Below are 21,841 nucleotides of genomic sequence, written 5' to 3'. Positions count from 1 at the left end.
GGAATCCCATCTAGTCACTTCTGTAAACCTGAGGAAGTGGCTCGTGCGAAGGGAAATTCAAGGGCTCATAATTACCGTGAAAAAAGCACTAGCTGGAAGTTTTTAGCGATCTGTTGAAGTAAAATCAGCCCTTCCAGAATAAAGACACTTCAAAGCCTAGTAGAAATTAGGAGTTATTTCCTTAGCAGTGGGAGTACTGTACATTCAGAGAAGCAATCACTCAGCCAGAGCATAATTGCTACAAATCGATTGTTAACTTCTCCGGGTGCTTTCCTGAAATGTGAGGACCAGTTGAAAAGCTACCACAAGCAACTTAAAAAATAAGTAAATAGATGCACCTTGACTTGCAGTGACTCCGGGGGTGGCAATCAGGCACTGAATAGCAGCAGCAATCCAGCCCAGGTTTTGTAGGAGCCCTGTGCATGCTGGAATAGATCAGCTGCAATCATTTTCAAGCTCTGGGCTAGCAGAGTAGGGTGCATTTAATAAATCTCCCGTGGTCCTCCTAGCTGCAATTAATTATAGACACCTCGAAAGCTGGGAGCCAGTGCTGATTGGGCAGCAAAATATTGCTACAGTCCTCTCAGTAGTGTTTGGAAAAGGATTTCGGTGCTGAACCTGACACGGATGTGACGCTGCCAGTCTGGCCAGAAAGCGGAGATAAACAGCTCGCTTGTGGATTTTGCTGAGTAGCCGCAGACATCGAGTCTGTCCTCTTTCAGGGCCTGCTGGGTCAGGCTAATTTGGTGTTATTTATTTTAACATCTGGTGTAATAAACCTTAGGAAGAGGCTGCAAAGACCGGAGCCAGCGCCAGGGTCAAGCACATCCCTGATAGTGAGCGGGCTCTGCCCAAGCCCAGGGGAGGAAAGCAGCTGGGCAGGGGGCCCAGGGCATGCAGTGTGTTTCCCACCATGCTGTGGTTAAATCTCCCCATCTCCTGCCCTGTGTTATCAAAGAAGGCAATTCAAGCTCTCCTCCTCTGCCCCTGCCCTGGTGTGCCTCTCATCGTGCATCACTCCTTCTCTCCCTGCGGCCTTTGCTCTCCCAGGGCCTTGGAGCAATAGCAGGCGCCTGGGAGAAACGCATGAGGTGAATCACAAGCGTCAGCCTCAAGGCACAGGAGGCACCAGAGCTGATGTGCTGCCTGCCTCCTTCCCGCAGAAGGACCACGGGAGGCAGAGGGCTGGGGAGCCGCAGCATCGCCTCCGCAGGCCAGGGCTGCTTCAAACCCAGCCACCAGCACCCACACGCAGCAGCAGCTGCGGCGTGTCTAAATCTAGTTACGGGGTGGAATAAGCACTCCTACCTCAGCACACATGGTTATTTCTGACTCTGGAGCCTGGCTGCTGCGGGAGCTCTCATCTCCTTGCAGATGCTAATCAGTTCTGGAGAGCAGGACCCAGCACCTACAAGGGAGGGAGAGATGAGGGAAAATGATGGCTCAATAGACTTTTTTGAGGGACTGCAATGCTTTCCCAAAGTGTCTTCAAACACACTACCCAGAAATAGATTAGGAGGTGACCTCATTGCAAGCCCCAGTTTCCCAGAGGCGCCGGCGGCACGGGGCACTCCATCCCTCCTGGCAGGAGGGCTCTGCCAGTCCCCAGCAGACAGCTGCCGCCGAGCAGGACACAGATAACCGGTCCCACCATGGTCTGACCCTCAACAGACTGGCAGCTGCCCTCTGAGATGGCAGTTTGTTGAAGAAAGGAAACTTTCTTGCCCGGGTTGTAATTCAGGGAGCCCTGTGCTGCAAATACGCTGTGTGCAGGGCAGGGAGGAGGCTGAGCAAATGCTATAGCACTGGTAAGAGAAATGCTGAGCTGCAGCAGTGGCACCCCGGCTCTTGCACCGTCCGCAGCTGCAGCGGCTGGGTCTCCTGCTGTGCCTCCCTTCCCCATCCCACGCTTCCCTGATGCCGAGGGGTTAAGCAAGGCCAGCAACCCTCGCCGGCCCCTGCTTTGCTCCCGGCACAGCCCTGATGCAGCCAGGATCCCAATGTAAATATTAGCTGAGCGTGCGTGAACGGGTGAAAAGAGCAGCGTTTTAAGCCCTTCTGTTTAGAAGACACAGCAATCTATATAACGCTGTTACCAAGAAACAAGGATTGTTTTCTGCGCTATTTTAGGAGACAGTGAAACAAATGGAGCCTAGGACACACCAGGATTTCTATTTCCCCTCTGTAAATTAGTGTTATTACCAAGCAGCAGTGTTTCACAGTGGCACTCTGCAGCCGGACTCTATTCATGCCTAAAAGAAAGGATGTGTTGCTCGAACCTGCCCACTCACACACTCCCGTTATCCCGTGTCGTAACTGCTGTTCTTTAATCTGCCCAGCTGCAAGGTGCAAACTGTCCGGCCCCTCGCAGTGTGTGTCCAAGGACATCACAGCGAGTCCTTGGGAGAAGGTACCATTTACTCGGCACTACTTGTTGCACAGCCTAAGCCAGGCTGGCCCTCAGCAGCTCCTCTGCTTCCTCTTTCAGTTGCTGCTGAAATTTCTCATTTTTATAAACTGGAAGATATTTTTAAGTAAGTAGACTGTTTGCCACTTACTTTGTCTCTTTTTTTTCCCTTCCCTTGTCATCTGCTACTGTACAAAATTCAGACTTGTATTGCAAAATTGCTTTTCCAAAACGAGAGGTACAGCTGAGCAAACACTTATTTCACGTTTTGTCGGCACGTTGCCAAAGGGCCGGGGTTGCGGTGAGTAACAGCCAGAAGAACAAATGATCACAGCTGTTGGACTCCTATCCGCGCCCGGAGCAGCAGCCAGCAGGCAACGCGCGATTCCCGGGTGGCTGGCACCGGGCGGCACTGTGCCCACCTCTCCATCACCCAAAATCAGGAGCTGCTCTCAGAGCAAGGGGGACTCCCAGCTGAGGCCCCTGCACACCCCTCCGGCATTTTTAGGTCCGTCCCCAGCATGCTGCAGGTATAAGGCAAATCATCCCCGGCTCATTTAACCAACACCATCCGGGCTGGGCTAGGGACAGGAGCTAGTGGGCGCGGTAGGTGACGGGAGAGGAGAAGCAGTGAGTGCCCCGGCACCAGCAGCCTGCGTGCTCACCTTGCTTGCCAAATCTCATGTTCGGTGCAACTGATTTTCTGTGTCCATGAGGGACCTCAGGGGAGGCTAAACAGCACGAGAGATGTGCTTTACTCTCTCTTTTCTCTTCTAGACCGTCCCTGTGACTCACTGCCATCGGTGTACATAGATTTTACAAAGGCACTAATTGCTCCCAGCTTTCATAAATATTCTGGTTTAGGCCTTTAACCAGGATTAATAAAAAGAGCGCGGGTTTGTTTGTTTTTCATGCGAGTGTGAGCCTCCCTGTGGGAGCTATTCAGTTAAGCTCTCCCAAATGGCTGCTTTAAATGGAGTTTACTCTTTCTGAGGGTTTCTTCCAAACCGTGGGGTCCTGCCAGCCTGCTTTCAAAGGCAGCGCCGCTGCACCCGGTGCCACGTACACAGGCACTCTTTCCAAAGCTAGGGCCTCTGCTTCAGCTCTGCTTTTCTTCACAGTCATTTCCACAAATCATTATCTACACTGATTTCCCCCGTCTAATGGGAATAAATGGAGAGGGATACAAATGCTACAGCAGTGATTTTTTCTAATATCAGCTGGTTCTTCCCTATGACACTGTACAAAATGGAAACAAGTTTGCCACAATTCACAAAACACTTCTTTTAATATTCTTCAGCCGACGCTGCTTCCAACATCTGAGGCCACCGGAGATCTCCTTTACGCAGCTGCAGTGGCTCCAGCCAGGAGAGGTGAGAAGCGTTACACCATCCGCAGGGATGGCGCAGGCGCTGCCGGGCGGGTGCGTGTCTGCTGCTCCTTGTTTGTCGTGTAAACACGAGCAGGCACAGAGGTCGAGTATTCCTGCACGGTGTGCATTGCCTCTTACTGGAACCCACAAGAGAGCTGGCAATGCAGGCACTTTGGATCTCATTAGGTAATTATTCTGGAAAGTGTTTTAGAAGCAGCAATTAATTCGTGATGCTGGGAACGAATAGGTAGGGGCAGAGCTTTTGGAACCTCCTGGAGCCTGCTCTGAAGTGATAAGCTAGAAAGGACCATGGATTTTGCAGCCATGTTGCATCTTGAAAATGAACTGCCCAACATTACGCATCCTTCTAATCCAAACAGCCTCTGTTTTAGTATCCTGAGCAAACAGCAATACACACCGATATAATATCAAAAATTACTTAGCTAATGCTCTCATTTGTCTACATTTACCCACTCATAATGGGTAATTACACAATTACCCACCATGCAATATTACCACTGGAAGTTACGTACACATAATTTTCATGATCGCTCCGCTTGCGCTGCTTCCCTTCCTGCACGGTGCCGGACGGTCGTGCCTGTTGCACGGCTGCTTTGCTGGCTCGCCCAGCTATGTCTCAGATCAACTTTCTAGATGCAAAATTCAGGGTTCGTACGCTGTTCATATTTTTAACAGAGCAATATTCCTTGGGATGTTTCAACACCACGGAAGCCCTCGGCTCCTGCCAAAAGTGCGACAAAGATGGGTGCAGGGAGGCTAACACGGAAAGCTATCGAAAATCCTACTCCTCTCGGTGTCGTCAGAGGGGATTTTTCCTGCAGCTGGAGGTGCTGTAATAGAATCATAGAATCATAGAATCGTTAAGGTTGGAAAAGAGCCGTAAGATCATCGAGTCCAACCGTTAACCCAGCACTGCCAAGTCCACCACTAAACCATGTCCTCGAGCACCACGTCTATCTGTCTTTTAAATACCCCCAGGGATGGAGACTCAACCACTTCCCTGGGCAGCCTGTGCCAGGGCCTGACTGCCCTTTTGGTGAAGAAGTTTTTCCTAATATCCAACCTAAACCTCCCCTGGCGCAGCTTAAGGCCGTTTCCTCTCATCCTATCGCTTGGTACTTGGGAGAAGAGACTGACCCCCACCTCACTACAGCCTCCTTCCAGGCAGCTGTAGAGAGCGATAAGGTCTCCCCTCAGCCTCCTCTTCTCCAGGCTGAACAGCCCCAGCTCCCTCAGCCGCTCCTCATAAGCCTTGTGCTCTAATAGTGCTGCTTTGCAGTGGGTTGCAAACAACTGTAAGTGGGAGATGTTTTAGAGTGAGCTGGATACACCTCTCTGGACAAAAACGGCATATTGAAACAGAAAGCAAGCGGCCTGAGACTTTTTGACCTTGTTCTTTCCTTTACTCAGGAAAAAGCATTAATGTTGTAACTGTACATTCAGACAGAACCACTGGGAAACCAGGGCTGTGTGAATTAAGGAAAGAGAAAGTGTCGATCACTCTGAGGGTGACGAGTCCCTGCTTCTCTGGACCAGCAGCACTTCCAGATGAACCTTGGCTAATCCCTGCCTGGATGTCTAGTCAGGCCCTTTCAAGCATATCCAATTTCAAAGTTCTCCAGTGAGCAAAATCTCACCCACTAAAGGATAAATATAATACTGAAAGCTCCTAAAGAAGAACACATTTTTTGGGTGGTTGTATATATCTATTTTGCATCAATTAATTTAAGAAATCTTTTCTGACAATCTGTCAGAAAAGTCAATCTGTCTCTATAGATAGATACGCAATGTCTGTGATGTTCCTACCAGCAAAAGTTGCTTGTCATCCCCAGCTGCTTTCCTCTAGCGAATCCACCTCTGCAGCTATCTAAACAGTTCAGAGCAATCATCACTGAAAGAAAACCTTTCATAAAAAATAGTTCAATTTTCCTCTGATCGTCTTGGAGGGTTTCGTTGCTGTCATGTCTGGGACAGGGAAAACGGAGAGCTGCAGCTTTTGTACATCTGCCTCCTCAACTCTGAGGGAGAGCACCTGCAGCCTCATGTCGCAGAAAGAAATTTCTCCATTCTCCAGTACAATAAACAGCATTTATTTCTTGAAAACCCCGAAGACAAAGGCTTCTCCTCTGTTGTGGAATTACCTATAGATAATATCATTATAGACACTGATGTAATTGATTCTATTTTTGCTGCCTTCACAGTTGGCACAACTGGACTCAGGGCAATGAGTTTTTCTGATGGATAACATGAAAATGGCATAAATTTTAAAAAACTCAGAAGAGGCTTTAAAAAAATAAGAGAACTTTGCTAGGGAAGAGATCTTTGAGATGTTCCCATCAGCCTTGTGGTAGTCATCCTTGCATTAGTCATGTTAGGGGCCACATGCCAGGCAAAATGGCACCAGGAGGTGCTGTGCGACCTGTCCGCGTCGCAAGGGACTGGCAGCACAACTACATGGCGTGCCCCTTGGGCGAGGACGGGTGGTTCCGTCGCAGCAATCGTATCATGGTACTTTTATTTGTTTGGAGAGATAATAAATAGGGAGGCATGAAGTGAAATGATACTAAGGAAGGCTGAGAGGGGCTGAAAAACCTTTTCCTAATCGCAGCTTGGACCAACCTCTGTATCCCAACACCACACCATGTGTCCTTTGCTTTCCTTTCCCAGACTGATGGGAAGATGCAGACGTAGGAAAATGCCATCCCGCCCTGCAGCCAGCATTGCCACTGGCACAGCAAGCTGCCCACCAGCACCGTGCGCTCGGTTCATGCTGTTTATCCCCGAATGCCAGCTGGGCTGCGGGCTGTCCCAGCACGATGGTGGGGTGGCTCGTGCCAGCTTTTGTCAGCCCATGGGTTGGATCAACAGTCCTGGCAGCAGCTCCTGAGAAACTGGGCAAGAAAGGACCGTTTCTGGAGGTGGTCTCAGATGAAAGCAGTAGCCGGGCAGAGCAAGCTGTGTGGCTGTTCCAGCTTTAGACATCTCCAGTCTGATGTGCAGTATTTATTTGACTTGCTGATTGTGCTGTTGCAGAAAACTCAGCGTTGCTTTCCAAGAGTTGCCAATGAGTGATGCAAACAAGAAGGGGGGAAGTTATTCCTCGCTGGTGTGAAGGTGAAACAGGGCTGGAGCTGTGTCTGCCTGGTGTGTCGGTGTGTGTCAGCACCTGGCACTTGTGGGAGCCCATCCACACCCAGTGGGGTCCAGGGCTCCCCCACAGCTGGCATCCTTGCAGGGGGAGAGGGCTTGGGGCTGTGCAAAGGGCAGCAGTTGTGCCCTGCAGAGCTCACCCTGACGTCCTGGACAGGACACCCTCCTGGGCGCAACACCCTCCTGGGCGCTGGTCTCGGGCAGACTGAGCTACGGGTGTCCCCGTGCAATGCCAGGGGTGTGAGGCTCTGAATCCCAGCCTTTCGAAACAGGATTCCCAACAGGGAGCACATGGAAAACTTTGCCTGTGGGAACTTGACAGCTTTGCTCTTCCCTGCAGAAAGCTCAGCATCCCCAGGGCTTCCCGTACCGCAGGCAGGACACACACCATGGCATGCACAGCCGCAGGGCTGCAGCCGGCCACCGGCCCCCTTGTGCTGCCAGTGTCCCCATGGGAGAAGGGGGTCCCTTTTTCAGCCGCTTCTCATGGCTTTCCGAAATGCAGGGCCCTGAAGTTTCTCCAGACTCATCTGTTACACCGAGCTTTTAATTAGAAGTAGGCGAGGAGCTCAGAAAGCCCAGCTGATGTGAAAATCCCGAAACATGTGGTCTGAAGCAGCACCCGTCTCCCCTCCCGTGAGCTAATCTCACAGCCCCATCCCCAGGAATCGATGTTTACCTATTCTCCCAGAAAGTGAAACAAACATTTATTAACATGTATAACAGGTGACAGGTATTTTGACATTTACAAAAGAAGCACTGCTAATTGAGTGGAAAAAAACAAACCTTGAAAACACCCACCACAAATACACATGTACACGCAAATGAAGTCTCAATCAGACCTGAAAATCACCGAAAATTAAAATATTGAATGCACACAGTATCTTCACTGATTCATCCCTCAGAGCTGCTCCTGAAGTCCTTGGCTCGCTCCAGGTAATCTCCAAAGCAGAACACCACAATATCATTACACACGTAATAATTAGTGACTCGGGTGAAATATTCGTTAGCAGTATCGCTTTTCAATTAAGATTTTTAGCCGCGTCGAGGTGCAAGAAGAGCCGCTGGCAGAGAGCAAACTTGCCGAGAGCCTCAGGTCTGCAGGGATTCGTGTGGCTCACACGGCTGTGGGGACACAGCGGTGCCTGGGTGGGGCTGCGGGGACACCGAGGGACAGCGGTGTCCGTGGGGACACCAAGGACACAGCGGTGCCTGTGTGGGGCTGTGGGGACACTGAGGGTCAGTGGTGTCTGTGGGAACACCAAGGACACAGTTGTGCTTGTGTGGGGCTGCAGGGACACTGCGGGACAGCAGTGTCCGTGGGGACACCGAGGACACAGCGGTGCCTGTGTGGGGCTATGGTGACACCAAGGACACAATGGCATCTGTGTGGGGCTGCAGGGACACTGAGGGACAGTGGTGTCTGTGGGGACACTGAGGACACATCGGTGCCTGTGTGGGGCTGTGGGGACACTGAGGGACAGTGGTGCCTGTGGGGACACCAAGGACACAGTTGTGCTTGTGTGGGGCTATGGGGACACCAAGGACACAGCGGTGCCTGGGTGGGGCTGCAGGGACACTGAGGGACAGCGGTGCCTGTGGGGACACTGAGGACACAGCGGTGCCTGTGTGGGGCTGCGGGGCCACCAAGAACACGGCGGTATCCGTGCGGGGCTGCGGGGACACGGAGGACACAGCGGTGCCCCGGCAGGAGCGCACCCGGACGCGGCCGCGAACCCGGGGCCCCGCGGCCCCCCTGAGGCGAGGGCCATGGCGCCGCCCCGGCGCGGCGCGCGGCGGGCATGCGCGGCGGGGCCGCTCGCTCTCCCCCCGCCCCTCTCGGGCTCCCTCGCCCCTCGCCGTGCAGCACCGCGGCCAGCGCCCGCGCGCAGGGGGCGGGGCGGGGCGAGGCGAGGGCGGGGCGGCGCGGGGGCGCGCGCGGGCGCGGCGGCGAGCGGAGCCGGAGCCGGAGCCGGGCAGAGCCGCGCCGAGGCGAGCGGAGCCAGCGCAGCCCAGAGCCGGCCCGGCCCCGGCCGAGCCCAGCCGCCGCCGCGATGCTGGACCCGTCGTCCAGCGAGGAGGAGTCGGAGGAGCTGGTGGAGGAGGAGAGCGGGAAGGAGCCGCTGGCGCCCGCCGCGGCGCGGCTCTCGCCCAGCCGCCCCGGCGAGGGCCCGGGCGGCGGCGGCGGTGCCGGCGGTGGCGGCGGCGGCGGGGGGCTGCAGCCGGGCGGGCGCGGCGGCGGCGCGGCGCGGCCCGCCAGCCCCAGCCCCTCGGTGGCCAGCGAGAAGGAGAAGGACGAGCTGGAGCGGCTGCAGCGGGAGGAGGAGGAGAGGAAGAGGAAGCTGCAGCTCTACGTCTTCGTCATGCGCTGCATCGCCTACCCCTTCAACGCCAAGCAGCCCACCGACATGGCCCGCCGGCAGCAGAAGGTACGGCTCCGCGGGCTGCCCTGCCCGGCCCTGCCCGGCCCTGCCCGCACGGCCGGGCCCGGCCTCCCCTGCCCGCGCCCTGCCCTGCCAGCTCCCCTGCCTGCACTGTCCTCCTGCCCCCTGGCAGCAGCCTTCCTGCCTGCCCTCCTGCCTGCCTGCCCTCAGCCCGCTCCCCTCACTGCTCTTCTGCCCCCTGCTTGCCTACCCCCTTACATGCTCCCCTAAATTCCCTCCTGCTCGCATCCCTGCCTGCTCCCCTGCCTCCATCCCGTTCCCCAGGCCCGCAGCCGCCCGGGCACCCCAAGGGCAATGCTGGCACAGGGCACCTTGGGCACCACACGGGTGAGGTTTGCTGGCAGCGTCCCCGTCCTGGGGTACAGGGAAGCCCCCTGCCCCCAGCCTTCCCTCTGTGCTGCTCCCCGCCGTGGGCTCCCGCACGGAGCCAGCACGCTGACATATGGCATTGCTCCTAGTTACGCAACATCGGGATTCGGGAAGTTTGGGATGTTGGCCATCTAAAGGTTGTCGAAAGGAGAATGGGTTACATTGCTGGAAAACACCAGGCGCGTGCCCTTGCCTCCTGCAAAGCGACTCCGCAACTCCGTACTCGCTGCAAAGTTCGCTTAACTGGGAGTGCCGGCGCTGACTTGGGGAGTTACCAAGTCTCATTTCAACTTTGTGCAAGTGTTTATGCGCGGCGAGCTCCCCGACACTGGCTTCCCGGCAAAACGTGGCAGCAGAGCTTTGCGATGAAGTCGCTGCCACAATCCTGACTCTTCCTCCCCAAGTGCGTCACCGCGGCAGGGCCGCGCGCTGCTCCGGGCAGAGGCTGGGCAGGAGCCCCTCGCCTGGGCTCCCCATCCCGAGGAGCTGTCTTGGAGCTTGTTTCTCCACCAAGGCATGAGCTCATGGGCCAGGGCAGAAATTAAGTTTCTCCAGGATGCGGACATGGGCGCTTTTTACTCAAATGCAGCCAACTTTTTGCCTGTGGCAGCCAGAGTTAGGTCTGTAGTGGGACGTAACTCTCTGGAACAGCTGGCTGATGTTTTTTCTCCATTTTCAGTTGAGTTTCTTAGACTGCAGTTTTAGCCTTGATACCGTTCTGTGTTCACAAATGACCTTTACAAATCAGGCAGGCTCCTGGATGTATTGATGCAAACGACATTCAGTTCTGCTACACCACAGGACTATTATTAGTCATTGCAACATACGGAGGTAGGAAAGTGTATCTGTACTGCATGTAGTTTAAAGGCAATATAGGACAATCTGGTGTTGCTGGAAGGTTGAATGATCTGCTTTTGTTTGCTGAGCAAAGTGCATAGCTGAAGATTTAGCTAGGTTTTGAGATTTTTTTTTTTTTAGTTTTTTTTTTTTTTGCCTACAACCCTTTTCAATAGACTGTGGATTTTCAAAGTTGTCTTGGCTTTTGTTTCCTGTGCAACTTCTTTGCATTCGAAAAAGATGATGGATTTTAAGTAATTGCTAGTTTTGCAGAAATGAAAAGAAACAAACAAGCCCTGCAACTGTTTCTCACATAAAAGTGAACCGAGATTGAAAAGGAGTTTTTCCAAAAGAGCAGGCAGCGTCTTAGTGGTCTGGAGAAGAGTGGCTGGGAAGAAGGGCAATTCACAGACCCTGAAATCAAAATATTGCGCTGTGAAGGGACAGAAAGAGGGGAGGGAAAGAGAAAAGGTGGGAATAAAGTACAAGTGAAACAAAGAAATGAGGAGTAATGAGAAAAATAATAAACTGGCAGCAATACTTGGGGAACGGGGAAGTTACACAGGATCTTGGGAGAAAATAATCCATTCTCTGTGACATGAAGAATGTAGGGAAATGTGCCTGCCTTATTTATACAAACAGCTAAAATAGGTGTGTCTTGGGGGCTTACCGTCTCCCCTCAAACTTAGCAGTGAGATGGAATTGGGAAAGATAATTTAACTTGACAACACATGTCAAATTGAATTCACCCTTTTAAAGGTGAATTCATTCTGGGTTTTCATCTTCTGTATATGCCTATATTCAGTTGTCATGCAGGTTCCTGGGAGTAAATCCTTGCCCTTTCTTCTTAGCCAAGACTCCTGTTAAAGTTAATTAAAGGACTGCCAGAGCCTGGAGTTTGTTGCTGGACTCCATGTGCTCCTCTGCTTTCCTCAGGCATCCCTCTGGGAAAGCCCACCCTTCCGTCTCTGGCTCGAGGGGGACCAAAGGGTGAAGGTGTGGGACTCATTCCCTCTTGGGCACTGAGCTTCTGTCATGGTGGCTCTGCCAGGCTGAATGGTGTCTGTGGGGACTTTGTGTATTGGTGGGCCTTCGGTCGTGATGGAAATACCAGATGCTCCAGCACTCATGAGGGTGGAGCAAATGCATTTTGTTCCTCAAGGGAAAGGTGGGAGAAAACCAAGGTTTGGTCTTGCCCTGGTGGGAGCTGTTGTCTCAGTTTCCCAGTCAGCAGGGTGCGGGATAAACCGCTTCTTTCTCCATGTGTCATTTGCCTCTCCGTCCTCACAGCCTGCCATTTGCGATGGAAGGGCTTCGTCCTGGGAGAAATGGGAAGCAGAAAACCCCCAAGTGTTGTTGTTTGCGGTCTCCACACTGGTGTGCAGGACCGCGCTCCTGATGGCGCCAGACGGAGAGGCTGCAGAGGGAGGTGCTTGATCCACTGCGCACGTGGGCACCCTGGAGATGTGGGGCCTGACCCTGCCGATCTGCTCGCTGCGGTCACTGCCCGTGGGCAGGACGCCTGGGAGCCTCGCTGGGGCTCTGCCGAGGCGTGGGGACCAGCCAGGCTTCACGTGGGGCTGCTGGGACCCCACACCCGCATCAGGGAGGTGCCGAGCAGCCGCCGCAGAGGTGCTTTGGTGGAGCTGTGCAGCAGCGAGGGCTGGTGACCTGTCCCCAGCCCCGCTCAGCTGGTCCTGCCCGGCGTTGGAAGGAGGAAGAGGATGAGGTCTGGCTTCACCTGGCCCAGAGCTCTCCCCTGTAGCACAGGAGATGCTGCCACCCCCGAGCACAGCCCAAGCAGGGTGACCATGGCTTTGCAGGCGAGGCTGTCACCTTGCAGAGCAGTTGCCTGGCTGGGTTTCCTGATAAGAGCCAGCCCACCTCCACGGGAGGACCACGGGGCCTGAGGTGGGCTGCATTGCACGCAGCCCCTGCCAAGCTCCCAGAGCCCAGGCTGCTTCTGTAGCTTCATCTTCTTCTTTGCAATTTTCTCAGAAAAGAAAGCAATTGATTTTGTTGCAGTTGCAGCACTGAAGTTCTTGCCTGGGCTGAAGATCCCCGCGGTACCTCCTGCGAGGTGTGTAATCCTCCCTCCTTGATCCTGCAGTGCTGCCGTATCAAAGCTGGCCGGTACCCTGAGCCGCGCGGGCTGCGTGTTACAGCGATGTCATGCACAGGCGCCGCGGGTACCGGTTATGTAGCAGCATGCCGGTGTGTAGCACTCCGGAGCTGGAAAATGCAGCCTGGTGTTTTACAGCACTCGTGAGCCACCGTGGAATAAAGGGAAGTGTGTACTTAAGGTACTGTTGCAACAGAAAGATAATTACATGTGGTTTGATAAATTATAGCATACATGAAAGCAAAGGGAGCAGTGGAAATGTGTGAATGGATGGCATAGCTGGGTATATACTGCACGTGGGCAAGACAGCGTTGCTTGTTTATACCAGTAACAAACTCTGTTTCATATTTCAAGATGAATTCAAGCAAATGCCACTCAGAGCTGATATTTTTCTGATCCTGACACCCCAGAAATTTTAGCAACAGAGTAAAACTTGTTTTTTAGATCAGTATGTTCAAGCCTACACCTCTACGTCAGGTTTATCTCGATGTCTATGTGGTAAGGCTTCACTTGAGTAGACATCTGTGATGTCTACCTGTAAGTTCTTTTATTTACATCTCACTAGCATTGTTTCCTAAGGGAGAAAAAAAAAAAAAGGGCTTATTAGATACCTGCCTGTGCTGTCTTACTTCCCGCTTGGATTTCTTTTTTAAGCCACTACTGAATTCCAGGCACATTTGACAGGCAGACAGTGGTCTGCAAGATACTTGTCCCTTAAAAGCTTGGTGAAAACAGGGAGACCTGTGTTTATCTCCTACCCCAGGTGGGAGGAAGGTGGCAGTGTGCGGGCAGCCCTTTCTAGACCCTGGGGAATCTGAGCCAAAGACCTGCTGAATGTGTGGCCCGGGAGGAAAAGCTCCCATCAGGGCTTTACACCTCGCTGGACACCAAAGGCTCCAGCCTCACGATGCAGTTCAGGAGGAAAGCGGCTTTGCCAGCTCTGTTGCTCTCAGAACAATGTGTTTTAGTACCGCAGATGGCACTTAGCTTGGTAATTGCTTGCCCAGGATGTATTTAGTCTTTTCTCTAGCTCACGCTGACTTGTTGGAAGTAGGGTTGAGACGACTGGCCACGCTCTGTGCCTCTCCCTGCTTGAGCCCAGCTGTCTGAAGCCTTTGGGAGGAGAGCTCAGCCGGCAGCCTGAGGAAGTCAGGCAACGTGTATGCCTCTGTAGTGATGCAGACCAAGCACTCTTGGATGTGGGTTATACCTCTTGCTAAACACCTCCAAAACACGTCAGCCAAAAGGCACAGCGCAACCCAGGAATTGGCATTTGCTCATTCAAAATAGCATAAACTGAGAGATCTTCTCCAATTATCACCAGCCCCTTGAAAATACTTGTTGGGAAAGGGGCAGCAGGAAGAACTCATTAGGAGATAAAATGTGGAGAGCACATTAGGTGAGGCATCACTGCAGCTGTGGTTGCCATCACCTGTTTTCCATCACTGTTTTTCCTCCCTGCAGAACGAGGGAGCAGGCAGGCGGCATGTGGGAGAGTAAATCGGTTCCCAGCGGGATAAATGTGGGATGAAGAAAGTTCCAGCTTAGTTGCAGATTACTGGAGCTACTCCTGGGAGAAGTGGCTTGTGATTTGGGTCCTTGTGTAAGCCTGTGGGATGACGGTGGGTGCATTAGCAAAAGTCTCTGTCAAATTCAGCAAAGGGCTTAAGCTTGTGCTTTGCTGAATGGTGATTGATTTAAGTGTGGTGCTTAATGCAGAACAGGTGTGAGGGATCAGAAACTCTGTTAAATCAGTTATGATGCATCTTAAAATATCAAATTTCTGCCGTTTTGGCATGCGTGCAGATGTTACAACAGTTAGGAACATAGTAAAGCTAGTGCAGCCTTCCAAATAATCACATCCTTCTTCCCTATCATGGGTTGGGTTGTTATTTTCACGGAATATTTACACAAGTTCTCTCTTAAAACTACCAACATGTTGTTCTTCTGGGACAGACTGTGACTCAGGTGATGTTGGGACTTGTTTTAGCAGCTTTCTGCTGGAGGAACTGTGATTTTATGGTCAGATTCTGCCCTGCTGGCCCCAAGAAACCCTTAGAGGTGTGGCTTTCTCAGCTCTGCAGGAGAGGAGAGGTAAAGATGATGCTTTGCTTGTTTTCTGTCTGTTCCTCGCTTGCTCTCTAGTGCTGTTTAAGAAGGAGATGCAAGGTCCAGGCAGGTCTCAAGCATGAGCTGGATCCCATGTACAGCTCTGTAGCTGCAGCAAAGCTTGCAAGATAATTATCAGTGCTATGCCCATAAAAACCTGGAAGGGTAGGTAGGGGCTGCCTTCGCCGCTTCGCTGGCTCAGTGTTGGCGTTGGCCACTGCCACCATCAAATGAAAGTTATGTGTGTGGCTGGGCTCTCAGCTTAGGCTGTCCCCGGGTCAGCTCTGTGCTAACCCCGAAGTGAAGACGAGCCTGCCCGCGTTTCACTGCTGCTTGGAGAGCCTTGCCGTGGGGAGGGAGGTCTGGCACATCTGAGGAGCGGTGTGCCTTAGCAGTGTGGAGTGCAGAACATGATCGTTGTGCTCAAATTGTCTGGAATCTGCAGAAAATGGTTATTTTCAGTTAAAACACTTATCATTTATCTTGTCAGTGCCTTATCTTAATTTAATTCTAGCAGATATCAAATATTTGTCATACTTTGGCTATTTATATACTTGCAGCTTATTGGATTGGGAAGCAGGTAATTAAATAGGCTGTGAGCTTGGTCTTTGGCTGTTGTAAAACTTTGCAGTTCCTGATCCATAGCCTGACGATTCAATTATTGTGAGTGGCACCTCTCAGGCCAGGGATGATGTGAACTAAGAGTGGAGAAGACTCATCAGATCATGCAGCTCCAACCCCTGCTAAAGCCGGTCGTTTCCAAAAGGTATTATTTATGGCCTTGCTTTGCATAGTCTAGACGCTCTCCCTGAAGCACTTTGCCTTTTGCACAACTTGTAATTCCTTCTGCTGAATGATGAGTCACTCGTTCTCCATTCACCTAAGTGGGAAGCGGTCAGCAAGTCATTTCCCTACGTATTTTTTTTTTTAGCTGGAGAAGTATTTAATTTGTTTTTAGTGTGGTTTAGCAGTAAGAACCCAGCCATCACAACACCTCTACTAGCAGTGAATGCACACAAACCCCTTACAGCTAATGCCGATGCTTTAGTCTATTTAGAAATAGTCTACACCCTATTTCTATTTAATTATGTAAACCTGATTAATATGTTAAGACAATCAATATAGTATAATCAATAAAGCTGTTGCTTGGTTGGTGTCGATGTGAATTCAGCTAGTGGCTTCAGCAGCGCCAGGGTTTCACCCACAAAATGATCTCTAGGAACCACATATATTTTAGTGTGTCTTTAAAAACTAGGACTAATTAAAACAGTAGAGGTCTCATAAAACAGCAGATGAGGGGACCTTTCCTGGTGGTGAGCAGGTCCTCTCCGTTTGTCACCCAGGAGGATGGGTGGCTCCTCAGAGGTGGGGTTCGATGGGTGGCCCCTCAAAGGTCTTCTCTTCCTGGAAACAGAGCAGGGTGAGGTGCAAGGGAAGGTGACACCTTGCTCCCCAGCTCTCGGAGAGCGTGGTGCAGGCACGGGAGGACAAGCAGAGTTCGTCTCCTCGCCTTGGCCGCTGCACACAACAGGTGGCACCACTGGCTCCCAGCAGGTCAGAATTGGGCCACCCTTCTCGCAGGGCATGCTTTGAGGTCCAGCGGCAGGGTCCACCTGTGTCTTCATGAGGGTGGGAGAGGAGAGATGCAAGAGATGGCAGGTTCCTGGGGAGCTTCCCTGTGTCGTTTAGGTACTGAAAAAAATACATGGAGCATCCTAACCTGGCATTTGCTTTGGAAGAAATTATTTGTGGGTACAGGATACTGGGGGTGTTTTGACTGGGTTTTCTTCTGGATTGGGTGGGCATCATTCTTAAAACCGGACTTAAGTGCAATCGCTGAGTGTTTGATGTCAATGTGTGAAATTGTTGTTTGTAAAGGTGCTTTTAGTGATAATATTTGGTATTGTTTGTCTGTGATTCAGGCTGATAAAGTCAGGCGTTTTCTAGAATTTAAACACCTGAGTCAAAATGTCATGCAAATGTTTATTCAGCTTGGGCTAAGCGATGCTGTGTTTGTAGTTGTCATAGTTCAAAACCTGTCTGTCTACCTCACAGTAAGGCTGGGAGCTTGGACTTTTAGCAGTGTGAGGTATATAATGATCCTTGTGAGGGGACATTAGTACAGGCCCACCTCCAGCCTGGAGGGGTTGGAAAACTGCACCGGCACACAACTCAATGACTTGGGCCATACAACTCAATGACTTGACCCTTGTGCTTCAGGACAGTCGTGTGACCACGACCGCTCAAGTGCCGAGCGTCTGCCCATACCCAAATGTTAGTGTTTGATGAAGAAACTTAATAAAATCTAGATTTATTTACGTTTTTCCTAGCCCAAAGGGTGGGATTTTTTTTTTAATGATGGTGTTGCAGTGTTTATCTTTGGTGAGCGGAGATTCAGTGTGCAGGTCTTGAAGGAATCCCACTGACTTTGGTAGGACTTTCGGTTGATGCCACAGTGTATTTGTACAAATACCCTGGGAAACAGAGCTGCCCGCTAATGGTCCAGCAGTGGCCTTTCGTGATCTCATGTGCTAAATTAGGGTGACGTTCACCCAAGGGCAGGGCGCTCTTTGTCTTCAGAATATGATGAGACAGTCTTCAGATCTAGCTTTTTCTGTAGAACCCCTGTTTCCACCTCCAGCTCCCTTTTCAGGTGGGATTTAGATCCACACTTGATGGTTTAGGATGAGCACCAGGTATGAACTGGATCTGGTCCTGTACAAGCATGGAGCAGAGTGACCCTGTCCCTGCAAACCCATCACCTGCTGTTTGTCTTCAGCCTGGGGAAGGATCTTGGGGGGGGGAAAGAAATCAATAAACTTTTTGGCAGTGGAAAAGAAGCACTCGTTTTGGATGTTGTCGTTGCCTAATGTACTTCTGCAAGAGAAAGAAGCCCTGCATCCAGAACAGCCGCAGCACCATAGTGTGTACAGGCTCGGCTCAGTCCCTTGGAATGGGGCTTGAAGGAGGCAGCTTGGCTCCCAGTTGCCTGTCTGGCGCAGGGGAGGAAAGTAATAGGGAGAAAAGGCCAATTGCCAGGCTCACACCCTGAAGAACTACTGATGGCAAAACTATTTGCTAAGAAATGTCTTACTGAAACAGTCTCTCACATTGCCTTGTGAAAGGCATCAGCTGTGTCTGCTATAGCATCTGAATTTGATCCCGAGCACCTGCTGAGCTGGAGAGGATGGCGCTGGGAGTTTGCAGATCCTGTAAGTTTGTAGTAACCGCTGATGTTTATTAGTTGCAAAGCGTGTTTGCAATCGATAAGGTGTGCGGGGCACACCGACTCCTGTAGGAAGCGATTCTCCCTTTCCTGGGGAATTTATCACGTTACCAGTCCAGACTATGCTAAGTAGGCAATGCCCCAAGGTACAGAAAGCTGTGTGTTGGGGTGCAGGATTTTACCATCCTAAGCACCCCAACACATGGCTGCAGCATGATAAAATCCTGCACCCCAACACACAGCCTTCTCCCCCTCCCTATCTCAGGGGAGCAGCCCCTTGCTTTCCTTGGAGCTGCTTGAAGATGGGTGGCGATTGCCTCTTCCAGGAGGGATGCGAGCGTGGCCGCTCACAAGCATGTGTGTGCATGAGGGTCGTTTCAGAGCCCGGGGTGGGTCACAGCTGATGTATGGTCTCTGTCTGGGAGCAGGAGGGGACAAACTGCCTGGCTGGTGGCACTCTGGTGAGATAAAGGGACTTGGGTTTGATATTTGGCTGTCAGAGGGAATATGAACTGGTGCTCCTAAGTAAAGCACCATGCTCACTGGAGTGAGATATGATATTAGTTCAACAAGGAAGCAGATTTGGGGTCAAAAACTTTTTTTTTTTCCTCCTATATAGAGAATGCATTTTTCTGTATATGACCTCATTGTCCCTTCTACGACCCATCTCATTTCCAACTGGTGCTTTGCTTGGAAACAAACTCTTATCCCAAGGAGAGATTCGGGGGAGCCCTGTCCAGCCAATTGGCCAAGTAAAACAAAATACAGCAAAAGCGCTTTGGAAGGAGGTTTCTGGGCTCGCTTTGTCCGACCTTGGCATGTGGCTGGTGCAGGTGACTGTGGAAGGGTGTCCCTTGGATGTCCTTGTCTGATCAGTGGGGGCTGGGAAGGAGAGGGGGTTCAGATGTTATATTTCAGGCACAAAAAACATTGGATGATTTGTGAGCAATTAAGTGAAGCTGTTCAGAAGTTCCGTTGGGACTGCTGTTGATGCTGGCAGGGGCTAGCTTTTGCAAGAAGGGGATGTCGCTTTGCCTGGTGCCCTGTGGGGAGGGTCAGCTGCTCTTGCACCTCAGCAGCGGAGGATTTAGGCATTGCATAAGCAGAACATCAAGCAAAAGGCAAATTTCCTCTAAGATGTCAAATATTCTTTCCTGGTTCAGCAGAAGGGCACAAATGCTTTGCATATTGCACAGGCCAAGTTTGCTTTTATTGCCTACACCCCTAGGTTTCCCCTCCTTCCTAGCAGACTGCTCCCACCCTTGCAACCAGAGACGACGGACTCATCGCTGCCTCGGAAGGAAGCTAATGGGGTGACGCAGCAGGAGCCAGCTGCTTTGCTACCTGCATGGTGACGGTGCAAGGATGAAGGAAGGACACAGCCAGCACTTCTTCAGCCACAGGCGAGGCTGCGTGACCCGCCAGCGGTGTGTGCCGCAAAAACCAGTGCTGTGCCTCCCACCCCTGGCACCGCAGACCACCCTCTGCCAGCGAGACCTCTAGGCAGAAGCCATCTGCTGCTGTTATCTGGGGACGTGCAGCTGTCTGAGCTGCACGGGGTTGTTTTTTGGTGCGGAGCCAAGAGCTAGCTGGAGTTAGGACTGCAGAGACTTTGTGTGTGCTCAGTCATTCGCGAGGGCAGAGCAGCTCCCGAGCGTGAATCGATGCCGATGCTCTGCGGTGGGAAGGAGCGAGGAGCTGGGAAGGGCACCAGGCCTGGCTGAAGGAGTTTGGAGCTGGGTAGTGACGGCTTTGCTCCTTCTCTTTCTTGGGCCTCTGGTGCTTCAGTCTGCAAATTTTCCCCCACCAGAAGGGTATCTGTGAAGGAGCTGGGGCAGGGAGGAGGGATTTCTCACAGCTCCGAGGTGTGGCTGCGTTTTCCGTCTCCCATTTGCTTTGCAGCAGGCCTGGTGCAGGCCCTGCAGAGACGGTGGGGAATACTACTTTTCTAGCCTCTAGATGTCTCAAGAGAGAACTGATGTCCTCAAAAAAACTCGAGTTGATCGTGCGGTGGTGGTTTATGTTGGCCAGGGATCTGCCTGGTACGATTTCTGCTCGTTGGCAGGTTCCCGGGACTTCAGTGGTGCCTTCTGCTCTTAAAGATGTTGGTTGTGATGCTTCAAAGACCCTACCCCTACGTTCAGCTGGAGTCTTGTGGGTTTTATCTGCTCTGAGGGCTCCTTCTTCCCCAGGACTTCTCGTGGCACATTCCCCCACGGCCTGAGCCGTGTGCCTGGCAGGGAGAGTGCCTCACGGCAGTCGGTGCATTTGCTCCAGCCTCGTGGGCCTAAGGAGGGAAAGCTGGGCAGGGAATGGTATCAAGAGAGCTTGTTCTTTAAACAGCGAGCTAGCTGCTTGCACCGGCTACCATGAGCCTGTACCGACAAGACGCGGACATCCCCTGAGGGGTTGCACCAGCCCAGGAGAGAGGGTTACGCGCCTGCGGAGCAGTCGTGCTCCTTGCCGCGGAGCAGAGCGAGCACACCTGAGGCACAGGTAAGAAACAGAAAGAGCACGCTGGTGGCAGCCTGAGGAGTGTGCTCAAGTGGGTTTGGCATTTGAATTCCACTTTTAAACCTCTCTTTTTGCTTGCTGTTAAACGCTGTTATAGGTGCGTGTGTGCACGTGCTCATGCAAGGGTTATGAGCTGAGCAGGGCAGGATCTCTGCGGGTGCTGGAGAGCTGCGTGGTTAGGGAGTCCCTCCATCAATACCAGCAGCTGCCAGGCTCCAGTGCCATACATGTTTCTGGCTGGCGTAAAATGGATGTTTCTTTCTAAGGCTATTTGACATCTCTACTGCTGAACTTTTGTCAGGAGTTCCTCAGGCGCAGACCTCTGAAGCCTCCGTTGTAAAGCTCCCGCTTGGTGCATATTTCATGCAGTAGGATGTGTGTGATAGAAATTCTTCCTGTAATCTCATCTCTCTGTAAACTCTCTTCTCTCAGCTTCTGTCTCACACCAGAATATTCCTGTCTGCGCAGAAGTCACCCCAAAAGTGAATCAGATCCTGCTGAGTGGGACAGTCTTCCCACCACCTATTTATAGTGCGTGCAATTACCCTCCATGCATCTCGGAACTCTAATTGCCTTTTTATTGCTGTTTAGCAGTGTGTTAAAGGTTTTTGAATGCTCATGCCTTGTTTTCTCATTAGCTCTATTTATTCCTCCTTTGGCTCCCTTCCTCAGCCTCATCAAATTTAGCATCTTCTCCTTGCCTTCGGGGCCTTGGGCAGCTCTGCCACTTCTTACTTGTTCTCCCGTGTCCTTTCTCATGTTGCTGCTCCAGATGCTCTGTGTTCCCTGGTCTCGCTCCGAGGTGCTGTCAGGGCCCATCTCTTGGAAAGGGCTCTGTGCCCGCTGTGATGCCCTGCCAGCACTCCTTTTGCTGGGCAGGGTGGCTCAGGCAAGACGCCTACATGTCTCCTAAGGCAACTGCCTTGTGTCAGGCAGGGCTGGTCAGCGTGGCGAGGCTGCCTGGGCAATTAGGGGCAGGTACACAATCCGGGAATGGAAAGCAATGGTTAAGAGTCTGGAAAGGAGCTGATCATAGGAACTGGGAGTTGGGAGGCAGGTGCTGTGGCCTGAGGGACTCTGTTTTGTTTTGCCAGGGTGGCCCAGGAGCTGCTGCATCGCCAGCGGTCCCCACGTGGCACAGCCCCTCTCTAAAGCCACAGCGTGCTGGGTTGGGGGCATTCACAACTGGTATCACTGGGGTTGCATTTTTAATGCTTTGTGTCTATCCTGTACCTGTTTTGACCTATCTGCTCTCTCTAATGGCCACGAC

The 21,841-nt window shown here is 52.1% G+C and overlaps 1 protein-coding gene across 4 annotated transcripts in view; it reads left to right on the top strand.

The window, feature by feature from the left end:
• Positions 1–9,004: 9,004 nt before the first annotated feature.
• The window catches only part of CADPS (calcium dependent secretion activator), a gene marked incomplete at both ends in the record, with an annotated part of 223,892 nt that continues 211,055 nt past the window's right edge, over positions 9,005–21,841 (top strand). For all 4 annotated transcript variants that reach the window (XM_082322562.1, XM_082322559.1, XM_082322560.1 and 1 more), the window contains one exon: positions 9,005–9,379. In XM_082322562.1, the coding sequence (XP_082178688.1) occupies positions 9,005–9,379 (375 nt within the window). The remainder of the gene's footprint in view (positions 9,380–21,841) is intronic.

Source organism: Platalea leucorodia, assembly GCF_965183815.1.
Source record: "Platalea leucorodia genome assembly, chromosome: 9".
In the NCBI taxonomy this organism is placed as follows: Eukaryota; Metazoa; Chordata; class Aves; order Pelecaniformes; family Threskiornithidae; genus Platalea; species Platalea leucorodia.
Note: the sequence above shows the minus strand (reverse complement) of the source record. Positions and strands in the feature narration are given on the sequence as shown.